Below are 18,989 nucleotides of genomic sequence, written 5' to 3' on the forward strand. Positions count from 1 at the left end.
GCCCTCATCAACAGATTTCGTGTGATATCCATATTGTTTAAACACATTCTAGGGGTGCCCGGTCCACGTTTTGGCCTATATCTCGAGACCCTAGTCACCCAGGGGTACGAAAAATACCCAGTATCAAAGTACTCATAAACAGCTTCCATTTGACACCCATACTCTACAAACATATCGCAGGATGGCCCAGGTCCACGTTTTGATCTCAAGACCCTAGCCAGAATGGGATAAAAAGTATCCCATGTCCTTTCCCTGGTTCTGAGCTACCTCTACACCAATTTTCAACGAAATCGGTTTATCCGTTCTAGAGTTATGCGTAGTGTAACTAACACCACTTTCTTTTATATACATCTTTGAATTTTTTCTAAATAAAAATAATAACTCAAGAATGGCTAAACCGATTTGGGATTTCAAAATCAACTAACCATCATCTCTCCTTCCTGTATCTTTCCTAAAAATTTCATGGCAATCTATCTCCCTTCTCGAGTTATGGAGTGACAATCAAAATGTACACTTCTTTTTATATATATATATATATATTTTTGACCTTGGTGTAACCATTTCAAAAGCAGACAATAAAGACATCGTTTATTTGATTTATAAGGAATACCCTAATGAGCTTACCATAATCTAATATCTAATCTAATATATATTATAAATGGGAAAGTTTGGATGTTAAGATGTTTGGATGTTTGGATGTTTGGATGTTTAGATGTTTGGATGTTTGGATGTTTGGATGTTTGGATGTTTGGATGTTTGGATGTTTGGATGTTTGTCCAGACGTTTGTCTTTGTGACTCAATAACGCAAGAACGGCTGGACCGATTTGGATGAAATTTTGCACACATATAGCCAATAGTCTAGAAGGATCTACTAGCTATATATTTTTCAAAAGGGGCGTGGTCCCCGCCCCCTAGGAACAGTTATAATTTAATTATTATATTTTTTCGTCTTTGCGACTGAATCACGCCAGAATGGCTACACGGATTTTGATGAAATTTGGGACACAGACAGTAGTCTACTAGCGAAATTTTTTTCGAACATGGAAAGAGGGGTGGGGGTCCCACGACCCTTCGAGAAATTATTTTTCATAATTTTTACACATTATAACTTTACGTATACTGGCCTTCACCAATATCACAGACTCAAGGGGTCAAATAAGTGGAGGGCTTACAAAGTAAGCAGTGACACCCTCCGCCCGCCCCCCTTTATCTCCCCTCTGGTGTAAAATCCATAAATTGTTATAACTCAATCTAAATTTTCTCCTAAATCAATAGTTTTTGGTATCTGGTACATACAGAACGATATCTAGACAATTTTGGAGGAACGATCAGTGGTCCTCTCCTCTACTCCCGCCATCCGCCCTCCATCAATTGTTTTTATTAGCACGCTTTTATTAGCTTTACCTGTATGTTTCTATCTAACTTTTTATTCGCTCCAATGCGCCTGCTGCCTTATTAACATGGTTTTATAATTAGCTTCACCTTATTTGTAATCCCGTAAGGGTCATATCGAGACCCTTCCGGGATCATTTCTGGATGGTTTTCGGGATCGGTCCGGGATTACGCCGGGGTAATTTCGGGACTTTTTCGGGACTATTTCGGGATCATTTTGGGACCCTTCCGGGATCATTTCTGTATAGTTTGCGGGATCCGTCCGGGATCCCGTCGGGGTTATTTTGGAACATTTTCGGGACTATTCCGGAATCATTTCGGGACTATTTCGCGATCATTTGGGGACCCTTCCGGCATCATTTCTGGATGGTTTTCGGGATCCGTGCGGGATCTCGTCGGGGTCATATGGGGACTTTTTCGGGATCATTTGAGGGCTCTTCCGGCATCATTTCTGGATGGTTTTCGGGATCCGTCCGGGATATCGTCGGGGTCATTTGGGGACTTTTTCTGGATCATTTGGGGGATCTTCCGGCATCATTTCTGGATGGTTTTCGGGATCCGTCCGGGATCTCGTCGGGGTCATTTGGGGACTTTTTCGGGATCATTTTGGGGCTCATCCGGCATCATTTCTGGATGGTTTTCGGGATCCGTCCGGGATCCCGTCGGGGTCATTTCGGGACTTTTTCGCGACTAATACGGGATCATTTGGGAACCCTTTCGGCATCATTTCTGGATGGTTTTCGGGATCCGTCCGGGATTCCATTAGGGTAATTTCGGGACTATTAGGGGATCATTTGGGAACCTTTCCGGCATCATTTCTGGATAGTTGTCGGGATCCCGTCACGGTCATTTCGGGACTATTAGGGCATCATTTGAGGACCTTTCCGGCATCATTTCTGTATTGTTTTCGGAATCCTTTCGGGATCCCGTCAGGGTCATTTTGGGACTTTTTTGGGGCTAATACGGGATCATTTGGGGATCCTCTAGGGGTCGTTTCGTGACTTTTTCTGTTTTATTTCGGGATCATTTGGGGACCCTTCCGGCATAATTTCTTGATGGTTTGCCGGATCCATCAGGGTCATTTCGGGACCATTTTGGGATCATTTGGGGACCCTTCCGAGATCATTTCTGGATCCGTCCGGGATGCCGTAGGAGCCATTTCGGGATTTTTTGTTACTTTTCCGGGATAGTTTTTGGACCCTTCCGGGATCATTTCTGGATCTGTGCGGGATCCCATCTGGGTCATTTCCGGACTATTTCGGGATCATTTTGGGATCCTTCCGGAATCATTTCTGTATGGTTTTCGCGATCCGTCGTTGATTCCCTCGGAGCCATTTCGGAACTTTTCTGGAGTATGTCGGGGTCATTTGGGGACTTTTTCGGGATCATTTGGGGCTCTTCCGGCATCATTTCTGGATGGTTCTCGGGATCCGTGCGGGATCTCGTCGGGGTCATTTGGGGACTTTTTCGGGATCATTTGGGGGCTCTTCCGGCATCATTTCTGGATGGTTTTCGGGATCCGTCCGGGATATCGTCGGGGTCATTTGGGGACTTTTTCGGGATCATTTGGGGGCTCTTCCGGCATCATTTCTTGATGGTTTTCGGGATCCGTCCGGGATCCCATCAGGGTAATTTCGGGACTATTAGGGGATCATTTGTGGACCTTTCCGGCATCATTTCTGGATAATATTCGGTATCCGTCCGGGATGCCGACGAGGTCATTTCGGGATTATTTCGGGATCATTTGGGATACCTACCGGCATCATTTCTGGATGGTTTTTGGGATTCGTCCGGGATCCCGTCGGCGTCATTTCGGGTCTTTGTCTCGACTAATACGGGATCATTTGCGGACCCTTTCGGCATAATTTCTGGATAGTTGTCGGGATCCGTTCGGGATCCCGTCACGGTCATTTCGGAACTACTAGGGGATCATTTGAGGACCTTTCCGGCATCATTTCTGGATAGTTTTTGGAATCCTTTCGGGATCCCGTCAGGGTCATTTCGGGGCTTTTTCGGGATCATTTAAGGATGGCTTTCAGGATTCGTCCGGGAACCCGTCAGGGTAATTTCTGGACTTTTCCGAGACTATTTCGGGATCATTTTGGGACCTTCCCAAGATCATTTCTGGATGGATTTCGGGATTTGTCCGGGATGCCCTCAGGGTCATTTTGGGACTATTAGGTGAGCATTTGAGGACCGTTCCGGCATCACTTCTGGATGGTTTTCGGTATCCGTTCAGATTCCCGTCGGAATAATTGCGGGACTTTTTCGGGATCATTGGGGTCCCTTCCAAAATCATTTCTGGATGGTTTTTGGGATTCGTCCGGCATCCCGTCGGGGTCATTTCGGGACTTTTTCTCGACTAATGCGGGATCATTTGCGGGCCCTTTCGGTATCATTTCTGGATAGTTGTCGGGATCCGCTCGGGATCCCGTCAGGGTCTTTTCGGAACTATTGGGAGATTATTTGAGGACCTTTCCGGCATCATTTCTGGTTAGTTTTCGGGATCCTTTCCGGGTCCCATCAGGGTCATTTCGGGACTTTTTCGGCATCATTTAAGATTGGTTTTCAGGATTCGTCCGGTATCCGTCAGGGTAATTTCTGGACTTTTCCCAGACTATTTCGGGATAATTTTGGGACCCTCCCAAGATCATTTCTGGATGGATTTCGGGATCTGTCCGGGATGCCGTCAGGGTCATTTTGGGACTATTAGGTGATCATTTGAGGACCTTTTCGGCATCACTTCTGGATGGTTTTCGGTATCCGCTCAGGATCCCGTCGGAATTATTGCGGGACTTTTTCGGGATCATTTGGTGTCCCTTCCGGCATCATTTCTGCCTGATTTTTGGGATTCGTCCGGCATCCCGTCGGGTTCATTTCGGGACTTTTTCTCGACTAATACGGGATCATTTGCGGGCCCTTTCGGCATCATTTCTAGATAGTTGTCGGGATCCGTTCGGGATCCCGTCAGGGTCTTTTCGGAACTATTAGGTGATCATTTGAGGACATTTCCGGCTTCATTTCTGGATAGTTTTCGGGATCCTTTCGGGGTCCAGTCAGGGTCATTTCGGGACTTTTTCGGGATCATTTAGAGATGGCTTTCAGGATTCGTCCGGGAACCCGTCAGGGTAATTTCTGAACTTTTCCGAGACTATTTCGGGATAATTTTGGGACCTTCCCAAGATCATTTCTGGATGGATTTTGGGATCAGTCCGGGATGCCGTCAGGGTCATTTTGGTATTAGGTGATCATTTGATCTGGATGGTTATCGGTATCCGATCAGGATCCCCTCGGAATCATTGCGGGACTTTTTCGGGATCATTTGGGGTCCCTCCTAAGATCATTTCTGGATGGATTTCGGGATCTGTCCGGGATCCCGTCAGGGTCATTTAGGGGTGCGTTCGAGATCCCGTCAGGGTCATTTCGGGACTTCTTCGGGAATATATCGGGATCATTTCTGGATGGTTTATGGGATCCGTCCATGACCCCTTAAGGGTCATTTCGGGACTATTAGGTGATCATTTGAGGACCTTTCCGGCGTCACTTCTGGATGATTTTCGGTATCCGTTCGGGATCCCGTCGGAATCAATGCGGGACTTTTACGGAATCATTTGGGATTCCTTCCGGCATCATTTCTGGATGGTTTTCGGGATTTGTCCGGGATCCCGTCGGGGTTATTTCGGGACCTTTTCGGGGCTAATACGGGATCTTTTGGGGATCCTCTAGGGGTCGTTTCGTGACTTTTACTGTATTATTTCGGGATCATTTTGGGACCCTTTCGGCATAATTTCTTAATGGTTTGCCGGATCCATCAGGGTCATTTCGGGACCATTTTGGGATCATTTGGGGACGCTTCCGAGATCATTTCTGGATCCGTCCGGGATGCCGTAGGAGCCATTTCGGGATTTTTTGTTACTTTTCCGGGATAGTTTTTGCACCCTTCCGGGATCATTTCTGGATCTGTGCGGGATCCCATCTGGGTCAATTCCGGACTATTTCGGGATCATTTTGGAATCCTTCCGGAATCATTTCTGTATGGTTTTCGCGATCCATCGTGGATCCCCTCGAAGCCATTTCGGAACTTTTTCTGGAGTTAGTCGGGATAATTTAGGGACCCTTCCTGGATATTTTCTGGATGGTTTCTGAGATCCGTCCGGGAGCCCGTCCGGGAGCCCGTCAGGGTAATTTCGGAACATTTTCGGGACAATTTCGGGATCAATTTGGTACCCTTCAGGCATCATTTCTGTGTGGTTATCTGGATAAGTCTAGAATCGTGTCGTTGTCATTTCGGGTTTTTTTGGGACTACTTCGGGAACTTTTGGAAACACTTCCGGGGCGTTTCTGGAAGGTTTTCGGGATCCGTCCGCGATAGCATCGGGGTCATTTCGTGGCTTTTTCTGGAAAATTTCGTTATCATTTTGGGATCCTATCAGATTATCAGCTCATAAAGTTCTTTTTTTTTACTCAATTACAAAAATAAAATGCATTAGACAGAAAAAAAATTTTAAACAGATAACTTTATAAGCAGGCTAACGTGAATAGCCCACATATTTCATTTTCTCCTTGCGGACGGGGCCGCGGGTAAAGGCTAGTATATATTATAAATGGCAAAGTTTGGATGTTAAGATGTTTGGATGTTTGGATGTTTGTCCAGACGTTTGTCTTTGTGACTCAATAACGCAAGAACGGCTGGACCGATTTGGATGAAAATTTGCACACATATAGCCAATAGTCTAGAAGGATCTACTAGCTATATATTTTTCAAAATGGGCGTGGTCTCCGCCCCCTAGGAACAGTTATAATTTAATTATTATATTTTTTCGTCTTTGCGACTGAATCACGCCAGAATGGCTACACGGATTTTGATGAAATTTGGGACACAGACAGTAGTCTACTAGCGAAATTTTTTTCGAACATGGAAAGAGGGGTGGGGGTTCCACGACCCCTTCGAGCAATTACTTTTTAATAATTTTTACTCATTATAACTTTACGTATACTGGCCTTCACCAATATCACAGACTCAAGGGGTCAAATAAGTCGAGGGCTTACAAAGTAAGCAGTGACACCCTCCGCCCGCCCACCCCCCTTTATCTCACCCTCTGGTGTAAAATCTATAAATTGTTATAACTCAATATAAATTTTCTCCAAAATCAATAGTTTTTGGTATCTGGTACATACAGAACGAGATCTAGACAATTTTGGAGGAACGATCAGTGGTCCTCTCCTCTACTCCCGCCATCCGCCCTCCATCAATTGTTTTTATTAGCACGCTTTTATTAGCTTTACCTGTATGTTTCTATGTAACTTTTTATTCGCTCCAATGCGCCTGCTGCCTTATTAACATGGTTTTATAATTAGCTTCACCTTATTTGTAATCCCGTAAGGGTCATATCGAGACCCTCCGGGATCATTTCTGGATGGTTTTCGGGATCGGTCCGGGATTATCCCGGGGTAATTTCGGGACTTTTTCGGGACTATTTCGGGATCATTTTGGGACCCTTCCGGGATCATTTCTGAATAGTTTTCGGGATCCGTCCGGGATCCCGACGGGGTTATTTTGGGACATTTTCGGGACTATTCCGGAATCATTTCGGGACTATTTCGCGATCATTTGGGGACCCTTCCGGCATCATTTCTGGATGGTTTTCGGGATCCGTCCGGGATCCCGTCGGGGTACTTTCGGGATCATTTGCGTACCTTCGAGAGATAAATTCTTGATGGTTTCCGGGATCATTACGGGACTTTTTCGGGGTCAGTTTGGGTCCTTTCCGTAATCATTCCTGGATGGTTTTAGGGATCCGTCCGGGATCCCGTCGGCGTCATTTTGGGACTTTTGCGGGATCATTTGGGGTCTCTTCCGGCATCATTTCTGGATGGTTTACGGGATCCGTCCGGGATCCCGTCGGCGTCATTTTGGGACTTTTGCGGGATCATTTGGGGTCTCTTCCGGCATCATTTATGGATGGTTTACGGGATCCGTCCGGGATCCTGTCGGGGTCATTTTGGGACTTTTGCGGGATCATTTGAGGTCTCGTCCGGCATCATTTCTGGATGGTTTACGGGATCCGTCCGGGATCCTCTCGGGGTCATTTTGGGACTTTTGCGGGACCATTTGGGGTCTCTTCCGGCATCATTTCTGGATGGTTTACGGGATCCGTCCGGGATCCCGTCGGCGTCATTTTGGGACTTTTGCGGGATCATTTGGGGTCTCTTTCGGCATCATTTCTGGATGGTTTACGGGATCCGTTCGGGATCCTGTCGGGGTCATTTTGGGACTTTTGCGGGATCATTTGGGGTCTCTTCCGGCATCATTTCTGGATGGTTTACGGGCTCCGTCCGGAACCCTGTCGGGGTCATTTTGGGACTTTTGCGGGATCATTTGGGGTCTCTTCCGGAATCATTCCTGGATGGTTTTCGGGATCCGTCCGGGATCCTGTCGGGGTCATTTTGGGACTTTTGCGGGATCATTTGGGGTCTCTTCCGGCATCATTTCTGGATGGTTTACAGGATCCGTCCGGGATCCTGTCGGGGTCATTTTGAGACTTTTGCGGGATCATTTGGGGTCTCTTCCGGCATCATTTCTGTATGATTTTCGGGATCCGTCCGGGATCCTGTCGGGGTCATTTTGGGATTTTTGCGGGATCATTTGGGGTCTCTTCCGGCATCATTTCTGGATGGTTTACGGGGTCCGTCCGGGATCCTGTCGGGGTCATTTTGGGCCTTTTGCAGGATGATTTGGGTTCTCTTCCGGCATCATTTCTGGATGGTTTACGGGATCCGTCCGGGATCCTGTCGGGGTCATTTTGGGACTTTTGCGGGATCATTTGAGGTCTCTCCCGGCATCATTTCTGGATGGTTTTCGGGATCCGTCCGGGATCCTGTCGGGGTCATTTTGGGACTTTTGGGGGATCATTTGGGGTCTCTTCCGGCATCATTTCTGGATGGTTTACGAGATCCGTCCGGGATCCTGTCGGGGTCATTTTGGGACTTTTGCGAGATCATTTGGGGTCTCTTCCGGCATCATTTCTGGATGGTTTACGGGATCCCTGCGGGACCCTGTCGGGGTCATTTTGGGACTTTAGCGGGATCATTTGGGGTCTCCTCTGGCATCATTTCTGGATGGTTTTCGGGATCCGTCCGGGATCCTGTCGGGGTCATTTTGGGACCTTTGCGGGATCATTTGGGGTCTCTTCCGGCATCATTTCTAGATGGTTTTCGGGATCCCGTCGGAGTCATTTCGGAACTTTTTCTCGACTAATACAGGATCATTTGGGGACCCTTTCGGCATCATTTCTGGATAGTTTTAGGGATCCGTTCGGGATCCCGACAGGGTCATATCGGGACCATTTGGGGTACCTACCGGCATCATTTCTGGATGGTTTACGGGATCCGTCCGGGACCCTGTCGGGGTCATTTTGGGACTTTAGCGGGATCATTTGAATACCTACCTTCATCATTTCTGGATGATTTTCGGGATCCGTACGGGATCCCGTCGGGGTCATTTCAGGACTTTTTCGGGATCCGCCCGTGATCCCGGCGGGGTCATTTCGGGACTATTTCGGGATCATTTGGGATACCTAGATGGATAGTTTTCGGGATTCGTCCGGGATCCCGTCTGGATCATTTCAGGACTTTTGCGAGATCATTTGGGGTCTCTTCCGGCATCATTTCTGGATGGTTTACTGGATCCGTCCGCGACCCTGTCGGGGTCATTTTGGGACTTTAGCGGGATCATTTTTGGGGTCTCCTCCGGCATCATTTCTGGATGGTTTTCGGGATCCGTCCGGGATTCTATCGGGGTCATTTTGGGACCTTTGCGGGATCATTTGGGGTCTCTCCCGGCATCATTTCTGGATGGTTTCCGGATCCGTCCGGGATTCCGTCTGCGTAATTTCGGGACTATTAGGGGGTTATTTGGGGACCTTTCCGGCATCATTTCTGGATAGTTTTAGGGATCCGTGCGGGATCCCGACGGGGTCATATCGGGACCATTTGGGGTACCTACCGGCATCATTTCTGGTTGGTTTTCGGGATCCGTCCAGGATCCCGTCGGGATCATTTCGGGACTATTTCGGGATCATTTGGGTACCTACCTTCATCATTTCTGGATGATTTTCGGGATCCGTACGGGATCCCGTCGGGGTCATTTCAGGACTTTTTCGGGATCCGCCCGTGATCCCGGCGGGGTCATTTCGGGACTATTTCGGGATCATTTGGGATACCTAGATGGATAGTTTTCGGGATTCGTCCGGGATCCCGTCTGGATCATTTCAGGACTTTTGCGAGATCATTTGGGGTCTCTTCCGGCATCATTTCTGGATGGTTTACGGGATCCGTCCGCGACCCTGTCGGGGTCATTTTGGGACTTTAGCGGGATCATTTGAATACCTACCTTCATCATTTCTGGATGATTTTCGGGATCCGTGCGGGATCCCGTCGGGGTCATTTCAGGACTTTTTCGGGATCCGCCCGTGATCCCGGCGGGGTCATTTCGGGACTATTTCGGGGTCATTTGGGATACCTAGATGGATAGTTTTCGGGATTCGTCCGGGATCCCGTCTGGATCATTTCAGGACTTTTGCGAGATCATTTGGGGTCTCTTCCGGCATCATTTCTGGATGGTTTACGGGATCCGTCCGCGACCCTGTCGGGGTCATTTTGGGACTTTAGCGGGATCATTTTTGGGGTCTCCTCCGGCATCATTTCTAGATGGTTTTCGGGATCCATCCGGGATCCCATCGGAGTCATTTCGGAACTTTTTCTCGACTAATACAGGATCATTTGGGGACCCTTTCGGCATCATTTCTGGATAGTTTTAGGGATCCGTCTGGGATCCTGTCGGGGTCGTTTTGGGACTTTTGCGGGATCATTTGGGGTCTCTTCCGGCATCATTTCTGGATGGTTTACAGGATCCGTCCGGGATCCTGTCGGGGTCATTTTGAGACTTTTGCGGGATCATTTGGGGTCTCTTCCGGCATCATTTCTGTATGATTTTCGGGATCCGTCCGGGATCCTGTCGGGGTCATTTTGGGACTTTTGCGGGATCATTTGGGGTCTCTTCCGGCATCATTTCTGGATGGTTTACGGGATCCGTCCGGGATCCTGTCGGGGTCATTTTGGGCCTTTTGCAGGATCATTTGGGTTCTCTTCCGGCATCATTTCTGGATGGTTTACGGGATCCGTCCGGGATCCTACCGGGGTCATTTTGGGACTTTTGCGGGATCATTTGGGGTCTCTCCCGGCATCATTTCTGGATGGTTTCCGGATCCGTCCGGGATTCCGTCTGCGTAATTTCGGGACTATTAGGGGGTTATTTGGGGACCTTTCCGGCATCATTTCTGGATAGTTTTAGGGATCCGTGCGGGATCCCGACGGGGTCATATCGGGACCATTTGGGGTACCTACCGGCATCATTTCTGGTTGGTTTTCGGGATCCGTCCAGGATCCCGTCGGGATCATTTCGGGACTATTTCGGGATCATTTGGGTACCTACCTTCATCATTTCTGGATGATTTTCGGGATCCGTACGGGATCCCGTCGGGGTCATTTCAGGACTTTTTCGGGATCCGCCCGTGATCCCGGCGGGGACTATTTCGGGATCATTTGTGCTACCTAGATGGATAGTTTTCGGGATTCGTCCGGGATCCCGTCTGGATCATTTCAGGACTTTTTCGGGATCATTTGGTGTATCTTCCGGCCACTTTTCTAGATGGTTTTCGGTATCCGTCCGGGATACCATCAGGGTAATTTCGGGGCTATTTGGGGATAACTTGGGAACCTTTCCGGCATCATTTCTGGATAGTTTCCGGGATCCTTCGGGGATCCCGTCAGGGTCATTTCGGAACCCGCGACTAATGCGGGATCATTTGGGGACCCTTTCGCCACCATATCCGGATGGTTTTCGTGATCCGTCCGGGATACCGTCAGGGTAATTTCGGGACTATTTGGGGATAACTTGGGAACCTTTCCGGCATCATTTCTGGATAGTTTCCGGGATCCGTCGGGAATCCCGTCAGGATCATTTCGGAACTATAAGAGGATCATTTCATTTTTCAGCTTTCTTTAAGGGGATCATTTCACCTTCCAGCATAATTTCTGTATACTTTTGGGGATCCGTCCGGGATCCCGACGGGGTCATTTCTGGCCTATTTCGGGATCATTTTGGGGTACCAACCGGCATCATTTCTGGTTGGTCCGGGATCCGTCCGGGATCCCATCGGGGGAATTTCGGGAATTTTTCGGGATCATTTGGGGTCCCTTCCGGCATCATTTCTGGATCGTTTTCGGGATCCGTCCGAGATCCCGTCGGGTTTATTTTTTTACTTTTTCGGGAAAATGTCAGGGAGTTTCGAGACTGTTCTTGGATCATTTGGGGATCCTTCAGGGATAATTTCTGGATGGTTTTCAGGATCCCGTCGGGGTAATTTCGGGACTTTTTTACGACTATTTCGGGGTCAGTTGCCCTTAAAGATCATTTCTGGGTGGTTTTCGGGATCCGTCCGGGATCCCGTCAGGGTTATTTCGCGCCTTTTCGGAACTATTTCGGGATCATTTTGGGACCCTTCCGGGATAATTTCTCTATGATTTTCGGGATCTGTTCGGGATCCCTTCGTAGTTTTTTCGCGACTTTATCTGGGATAAATTGCGGACCCTTTAGAGATCAATTCTGGATGGTTTTCGGTATCGGCCTGGGATCCCCTCAAGGTCATTTCGGGACTTTTTCGGGACTATTTCGGAATCATTTTGGGACCCCTCCGGCATAATTTCTGGGTGATTTTCGGGATCTGTCCGGAATCCCGACGGAGTTTTTTCGGGACTTTTTCCGGACTATTTCTGGATTATTTGGGGACGTTTCAGAGCTCAGTTCTGGATGATTTTCGGGATCTGTCCGGGATCCCGTCAGAGTTATTTCGGGGTAATTTTGGAACCCTTCCAGGATGATTTCTTCATGATTTTCGGGATGGGTCTGAGTTTTTCGTGACTTTCGGGACTATTTCGGGATCATTTGCGGAACCTTCAGAGATCAATTCTGGATGGTTTGTGGACTTTTCCGGGATCATTTGGGGATCCCTCCAGAGTCATTTCTGGATGGTTTTCGGGATCCCGTCAGGGTCATTTCGGGCCTTTTTCGTGACTACTATTTCGGAATATTTTTGAGACTCCTCCGGGATAATTTCTGGGCGATTTTCGGGATTTGTCCGGGATCCCGTCAGAGTTTTTTCGGGACTTTTTCGGACTATATCGGGATCATTTGCGGACCGTTCAGGAATCAAATCTGGATGGTTATCGGGATCCGTCCGGGATCCCGTCAGGGTCATTTCGGGACTTTTCGTGACTACTTCGGGATTATGTTGGGACCCTTCCGGCATCATTTCTGCATAGTTTTCGAGATTTGTCCAGGATCCCGTCGGCATCATTTCGTGACTATTTGGTGTCATTTAGGGACACTTCCGGGATCATTTTAGGTCTCTTCGAAACCGGTAATTCAGCACACATGGCCGTGGATTTACGGCAAATTATTCGTAATTAAAATTCGGTATGTTTCATCTTTAATATATCACAGCGTTTTCGTTCTATTTTTAAATGAATCCTGTAACGAACTATTACAACTATAATTAAAATTTTTGTTATATTTTAACCAACTAAATACCCGAAAAAGCAACACTGCTTTCATTTAAAAACTTCTTTTTGGTTTTAGCTAATTGTAATTTCACTCCTTTGTTCTATGAGTAGTAATTCTTTCACCCCTGTCATATCAATTAATTTAACTTAGAAACAAAATGTATTTTTTTTTAATTCGAAAAAGGTGTATTGTACTATTCATGTAAGCGTGCCCATCAGCTCAGTTAGTTCTTTTTTTTTACAGTATTAAAAAATAAAATACATTGACAGAAAAAATTTTTAAACAGACAACTTGATAAGCAGGCTAACGTGAATAGCACATATATTTTATTTTCTCCTTGCGGACTGGGCCGCGGGTAAAGGCTAGTTTGTCAATAAATGGCATATCGATAAAAATTAATGACAAAATTTACCTCCAACTCACACTCGAGCCACGCAATAAATTTGAACGACGCGCAGGAAATTCTTTACGTGGCAGCATTTTATAAGAACACATCAATAAATGTATATATAAGGTTTTTTTTTTGTTTTTGTTATGATCGGAAGAAAATTATTTTTAACTTTTTTAATTTTTATTTAAAATGCAAAATGATGAGCATGCAGCAAATTAATTGTACGTAGATATGTATGTATAGGACAGTATATGAAAAGCGAATATAAAAAAATGTGTTTTTTTTTGTTTTGTGTATTTACAGCATTTGTAAGCAGTTTTTATAGTTTAAACTGCATTGAATTTGTCATTTGAAGTGATGATTTCGATCAAGAAGATAGCGCGTTATTATAATTCAAGAAAAAATTTTTGATTAAAATATTTTTTAAAGCGAACATGTAAAGCGGACATACAAAATAGTTAAATTTATGAAAAAATGTATGAAAAAGAACATAAATTAGGTGGAAGCGCACAAAGAGAGGAAAACTAGTTGTGTGGATACTTCACGCTTACCCTGCAGCAAAAAAAAACTAGTTACCAACTGGTACACTGTACATTACATTGGGTGGAAAAAAAAGTTTTGAAGTACCACCCTAAATTAATTAATTATGTTGTTGTTGTTGTTGTAGCAGTGCTTCGCCCCACCTAACAGCCGCGACCGATCACAAATTTTCATCAATATCCTCTAACGGGAGTCCAAGGAAACTTGCTGTTTCAACAGGGGTGGACCATAATGAAAGGGGTGTTAGAGGCGTTGGTTCCACATTACAATTAAAGAGATGGTTGGTGTCATGTGGGGACACATTGCAAGCGGGCATACATTTTGTATGTCGGGGTTGATTCTGAATAGGTAAGAGTTTAACCTGTTACAGTATCCAGAACGAAGTTGAGCAAGAGTGACACGCGTTTCCCAGGGGAGTATGCGTTCCTCTTCCGCGAGTTTTGGATACTTTTCTTTGAGTACTGGATTCACCGGACAATTCCCGGCATAAAGGTCCGACGCCTGTTGGTGGAGTTCACCAAGGACCTGCTTGTGTTTTTTCGCTTCATACGGCTGTGTTCTTAGGTGCCGTATTTCCTCAAAATTCTTACGGAGATGACTCCTTAAGCCCCTAGGCGGTGCTGGTTCATCAATTAGATGTCTGTTGGGATGCTCAGGTTTCTGGGTATTCAACAGGAACTGTTTGGTCAGCATCTCATTTCTCTCCCTGATGGGGAGTATTCTCACCTCATTATGCAGATGGTGTTCTGGGACATAAGAAGACAGCCCGTGGCAATTCTGAGAGCAGTATTTTGGCATGCCTGTAGCTTCTTCCAGTGGGTAATTTTTAGGCTTGGCGACCATATGGGTGACGCGTAGCACGTAATCGGCTGGCCAATTGCTTTGTATGTAGTCATGAGCGTTTCTTTATCTTTTCCCCAGGTACTGTCAGCGAGGGATTTGAGGATTTTGTTACGGCTCTGAATTCTTGGAACAATTGCGGTTGCGTGCGCATCAAAATGTAGATCCTGATCAAACGTCACACCCAAGATTTTGGGGTGCAGGACAGTCGGTCGCGTAGTGCCATCGACGTGGATGTTCAGAATTGTCGACATTTGGGACGTCCATGTTGTAAATAGGGTCGCGGAAGATTTAGTCGGTGATAAAGCCAGGTTTCGCGAGGCGAAAAAACTGGAGAGATCAGGGAGGTAGCCGTTTATTCTATTGCATAGCTGATCGATCTGTGGGCCTGGGCCTGTGGCCATTATTGTGCAGTCATCGGCGTAGGAAACGATTGTGACTCCTTCCGGTGGTGAAGGTAGCTTAGATATGTAGAAATTAAACAAAAGTGGGGATAGGACACCACCCTGTGGCACCCCTTGTTTAATTCTCCTTGGTTTTGATGTTTCGTTTCTAAATTGCACCGATGCCTGCCGACCACCCAGATAATTTGCGGTCCACCTTTTAAGACATGGGGGAAGGGTAGACCCTTCCAGGTCTTGCAGTAACGAGCCCTGGTTGACCGTATCAAAAGCTTTTGATAGGTGTAGCGCTACGAGTACTGTTCTATGGTGGGGTTTTGATTTAAACCGCAATTTATCTGGGTGCTAAGGGCATTTAGCGCGGTGGTAGTGCTGTGGAGTTTTCTGAAGCCATGCTGATGACAGGCTAGCTGCAAATTTGCTTGGAAATAAGGGAGCAAAATGGCTTCAAGCGTCTTTGCTACTGACGATAGGAGAGATATCGGACGATACGACTCTCCTATGTTAGCTGGTTTACCAGGCTTTAGTAGCGGGACCACCTTGGCCATTTTTCATTTCTCGGGTATGACAATGGTGGAAAGAGACAGGTTGAAGACATGCGCTAAATATTTGAAACCCTCTTTCCCTAGGCTTTTAAGCATCGGCATGGCTATGCCGTCTGGGCTCACTGCCAATGGCGTCCTCAACCTCTTTAGCGGTGATAGTGATTGGTGACGCGCTGAATTTGTGTTTATGTGCGTGTCTGTTGGCCCTCCGTCTATCTTTGCCGACCGTAGAATGCATTATATATTGTCGGCAGAAAACGCTCGTACATTTTTTCGCATCCGACAGCACTTTGTCACCAAAGGCGATGGAAACCTTGTCTTTGTGCTTAGTCGGATTCGATAGGGACTTTACGGTGGACCAAAGTTTACCCACACTGGTAGAGAGGTTACAACCTCTTAGGTGCTCCTCCCATTTCGCCCGCTTGTGTTCATCCACAAGCAATCTGATGCGTTGGTTTATATCCCTTATTTGGGGGTCGCCTGGATCAAGCTGTCTTATAAGGTCACGTTCTCTCGCTAAGTTTGCGGCCTCCGCCGGGAAGTGGGGCCGGATTTCGGGAATTCTCCCGGCGCGAATGAAACGTGCCGAGGCGGATTCAATGACCTTGCGGAAGGCACGCTCCCCTTGGCGGGCATCAATCGGGATAGGGAGGGCAGCAAAGAGGTTGTCTGTAAAAGATTTATATTCTTCCCACTTTCCTTTTTTGAAGTTTATGAAAGTGCGTTTTTCGGTGACGATGAAGTCGACGGTACGCTCGAGCGAAATAAGTATAGGCAGGTGGTCGGATGCCAATGTTACCATCGGCTGCCAGTTGACGCAGTTTACGAGTTCTGCACTCACGATTGAGATATCTGGCGAACTGTGACAGCTTCCTATCATACGTGTGGGGGCGTCTCCGTTTATTGTGCAGAACGTCGTTTGTTCTATTTGATCCGCCAACATCTCACCCCTACTGTCCGCCCGCAAATTTGAATGCCATAGATCGTGATGGGCATTGAAATCACCTAAGATAATGCGATTGTTGCCAGTGAGTAAGGCTCTGATATTAGGGCGGTAAACCTGGGGCAACAGGTGGCAGGAGGGATGTAGATGTTGATGATTTCTAGGTTTGCATCGCCTGACCGGACAGATAGGCTTTGACGTTCTAAGAAATTGTCCCTGCGGTCGATGCCAGGATCAAATATATAATATTGCACAGAGTGGTGTGTGATAAACGCGAGGCCGCCTCCATTTCCCCTCTCGCGATCTTTTCTGTGGACATTGTCTTGCTGTGAGTTTAGTCTCTTGAATTGCAGCAATGCGGATGTTGTGCCGCTTCATGAATCCGACTATCTCCGTGAATCTTCCCAGTTAGTCCATTACAGTTTAACTGCAGAATTCTGAAGTGCATAGGGAGAGAAGTCGCCACTCTGGGGGTAAGTGACGGGTGACTACGCCTGGGTTGAAGAAGGCCAGGATGCAGTTGCTGTTGTGGCCCTGGGACTGGGCGTCCTTGGGCAAGCATTGGGGTACCCGAATGATTTGGGTTTGCGACCTGGCAACATGGCGCGATGAAACCCGTCGGGGGGTTGCCGTCGCGGAGACCAGAACATCTAGGAAAGTGGCACCACCCAAGGTAGGAGCTGCATTGGGCGGATGTCGCAAACATATATATTCTGTGCTGGCAAACGGTGCAAATGGAGGTAGGGACTAAGAGTCTGTTTCCCTGACCTACACGATTGCTGCCGGAAAAGAGGGGTGGGAGAAGACGGGGGCAGGGGCTGATGCTCAGCATTGCTACCGACTCTACTACGAAGATAGTAGTTATGAGTGGTAGCAGCTGTTTGAGTTGTTGGCGCCGTGGGGCGCGAGCAGCAGCGGGGCTGCTGGAAGGTAGTGGGGGGGGCGCTTAGGCGTAGACTACGGGACGCCCTTGGGCGTGAACAACAAGGAGCCACAAAAGATTTATAAAAGTTACGTGGACGTCGGGTTTTGGGATCAAGCCCAGAACAACCTGTCCGATGCAACCATCCCTTACACGAGACACACTGAACAGAGTATGACCGTCCTAAAAAGACTCTTTTCCGGCAGATGCAGCAAAACCATTTCTCAGTACCGGGGTCAGGAGACAGACCCGGATTGGATTCGATACCTTCCCGAAGCAAGAGAATATGGAGCAGTCCTGCTGCAAGGAGCTGCTGGGAGGATGACAATTTGTGGGAGGGACGCAACAAATTAAATGGGATTACACTGACATGGCAGTCCTTGGTCGGGAAAAATCCCGAGTCGCTCCGGTACATAGAACCGACTGCCTTGGGAAGCGTCATTATTTTGAGCAGCTCTAAATTTCCTGTCCTTCTAACGCCCTTCTGAGCTCTGAAGTCTTGTTCATAATCCAAAGGACATTTTAGGAAATTTAAAAGATTCTCAAGACCAAAAAATTGATAAATTATATCTTAAAAAAGTATACACTTCCGCCTGTATTTGCAAGGATAAAGAAACTAAAATATTTTTTTCCTCGAATCTCTTATCACAATCTTCAAATCTACTTACAGTTTTAAGCATTTTTTTGTTATGTACATTTATAGACCGACGCAGTCTAATATACAACAATTTTGGCCATCATCTTATATTTAGTCTTAGCAACTAATCAAGCCCAGATGAAAGAGAAAAGGCAAAACTTTTGGAGTGCCTTCTCTCAGTGCAAGTCAGTGGCAATGCGCCAGCTACATAAAACAAAATGCAGTCGCAAACTTGCTTCCACTAAGTCAGGTTTCTCTGGCGCTATGGTGTATACAGGGAAGCTCCGTTGTAATAGCAATAAGGAAAAGTCCTTCCCCTTTTGAATCGGTACAAACTTACAAACTAAAATTAGTTCTTGTATGTTGCAAGAATAGAACCAATGCAGATCGCTCGATTCACACAACAGATCAGTGTCATTAATTAGAGCTGGACTGATTATGGTCAAATAAGATACTTGGCTTGGATATCATAAGTGGTTTCAGGCTTTGGATCAGGGACTGATATCAGTCTTAGACCGGCCATAGTGACGAATGTCACGCGTGATTAGTTATCACGTCCTGCACGAGGTGCCCCTGCTTCTACTGATAATGGCGGATCTAGAGAGGACAACTCGATAAAACCCGCACCCCTTGAGTCATTGTGCCGAGCTCAGGGGAGGGAGAGTCAAGATCGGTACACAACGGTGACGAACTGGACTGTTTAAGGACTTTGATTTCACTTTACATTTTGACTTGATGACATTGGGCTGGTAGG

General features: G+C 46.9%; 1 protein-coding gene and 1 long non-coding RNA gene across 7 annotated transcripts in view; one reads left to right on the forward strand and one right to left on the reverse strand.

Annotated features, from left to right (window-relative positions):
- LOC137239337 (uncharacterized) overlaps nt 1–18,989 on the forward strand; it is a 222,814-nt gene that overhangs the window by 52,416 nt on the left and 151,409 nt on the right. The gene's annotated exons all lie outside the window — the stretch shown is intronic.
- The window catches only part of LOC137239325 (cyclin-dependent kinase-like 1), a 54,172-nt gene that overhangs the window by 10,428 nt on the left and 24,755 nt on the right, over nt 1–18,989 (reverse strand). The window contains exon 2 of one of the 6 annotated variants that reach the window (XM_067764494.1): nt 13,429–13,480. The exons of 4 other annotated variants lie outside the window; for them this stretch is intronic. In XM_067764494.1, the coding sequence (XP_067620595.1) occupies nt 13,429–13,480 (52 nt within the window). Of the gene's footprint in view, nt 1–13,428; nt 13,521–18,989 lie in introns of those variants that run through there. One more of the 6 variants, XM_067764496.1, reaches the window with a different exon arrangement.

The sequence above is a fragment of the Eurosta solidaginis genome, chromosome 2 (genome assembly GCF_040869045.1).
Source record: "Eurosta solidaginis isolate ZX-2024a chromosome 2, ASM4086904v1, whole genome shotgun sequence".
In the NCBI taxonomy this organism is placed as follows: Eukaryota; Metazoa; Arthropoda; class Insecta; order Diptera; family Tephritidae; genus Eurosta; species Eurosta solidaginis.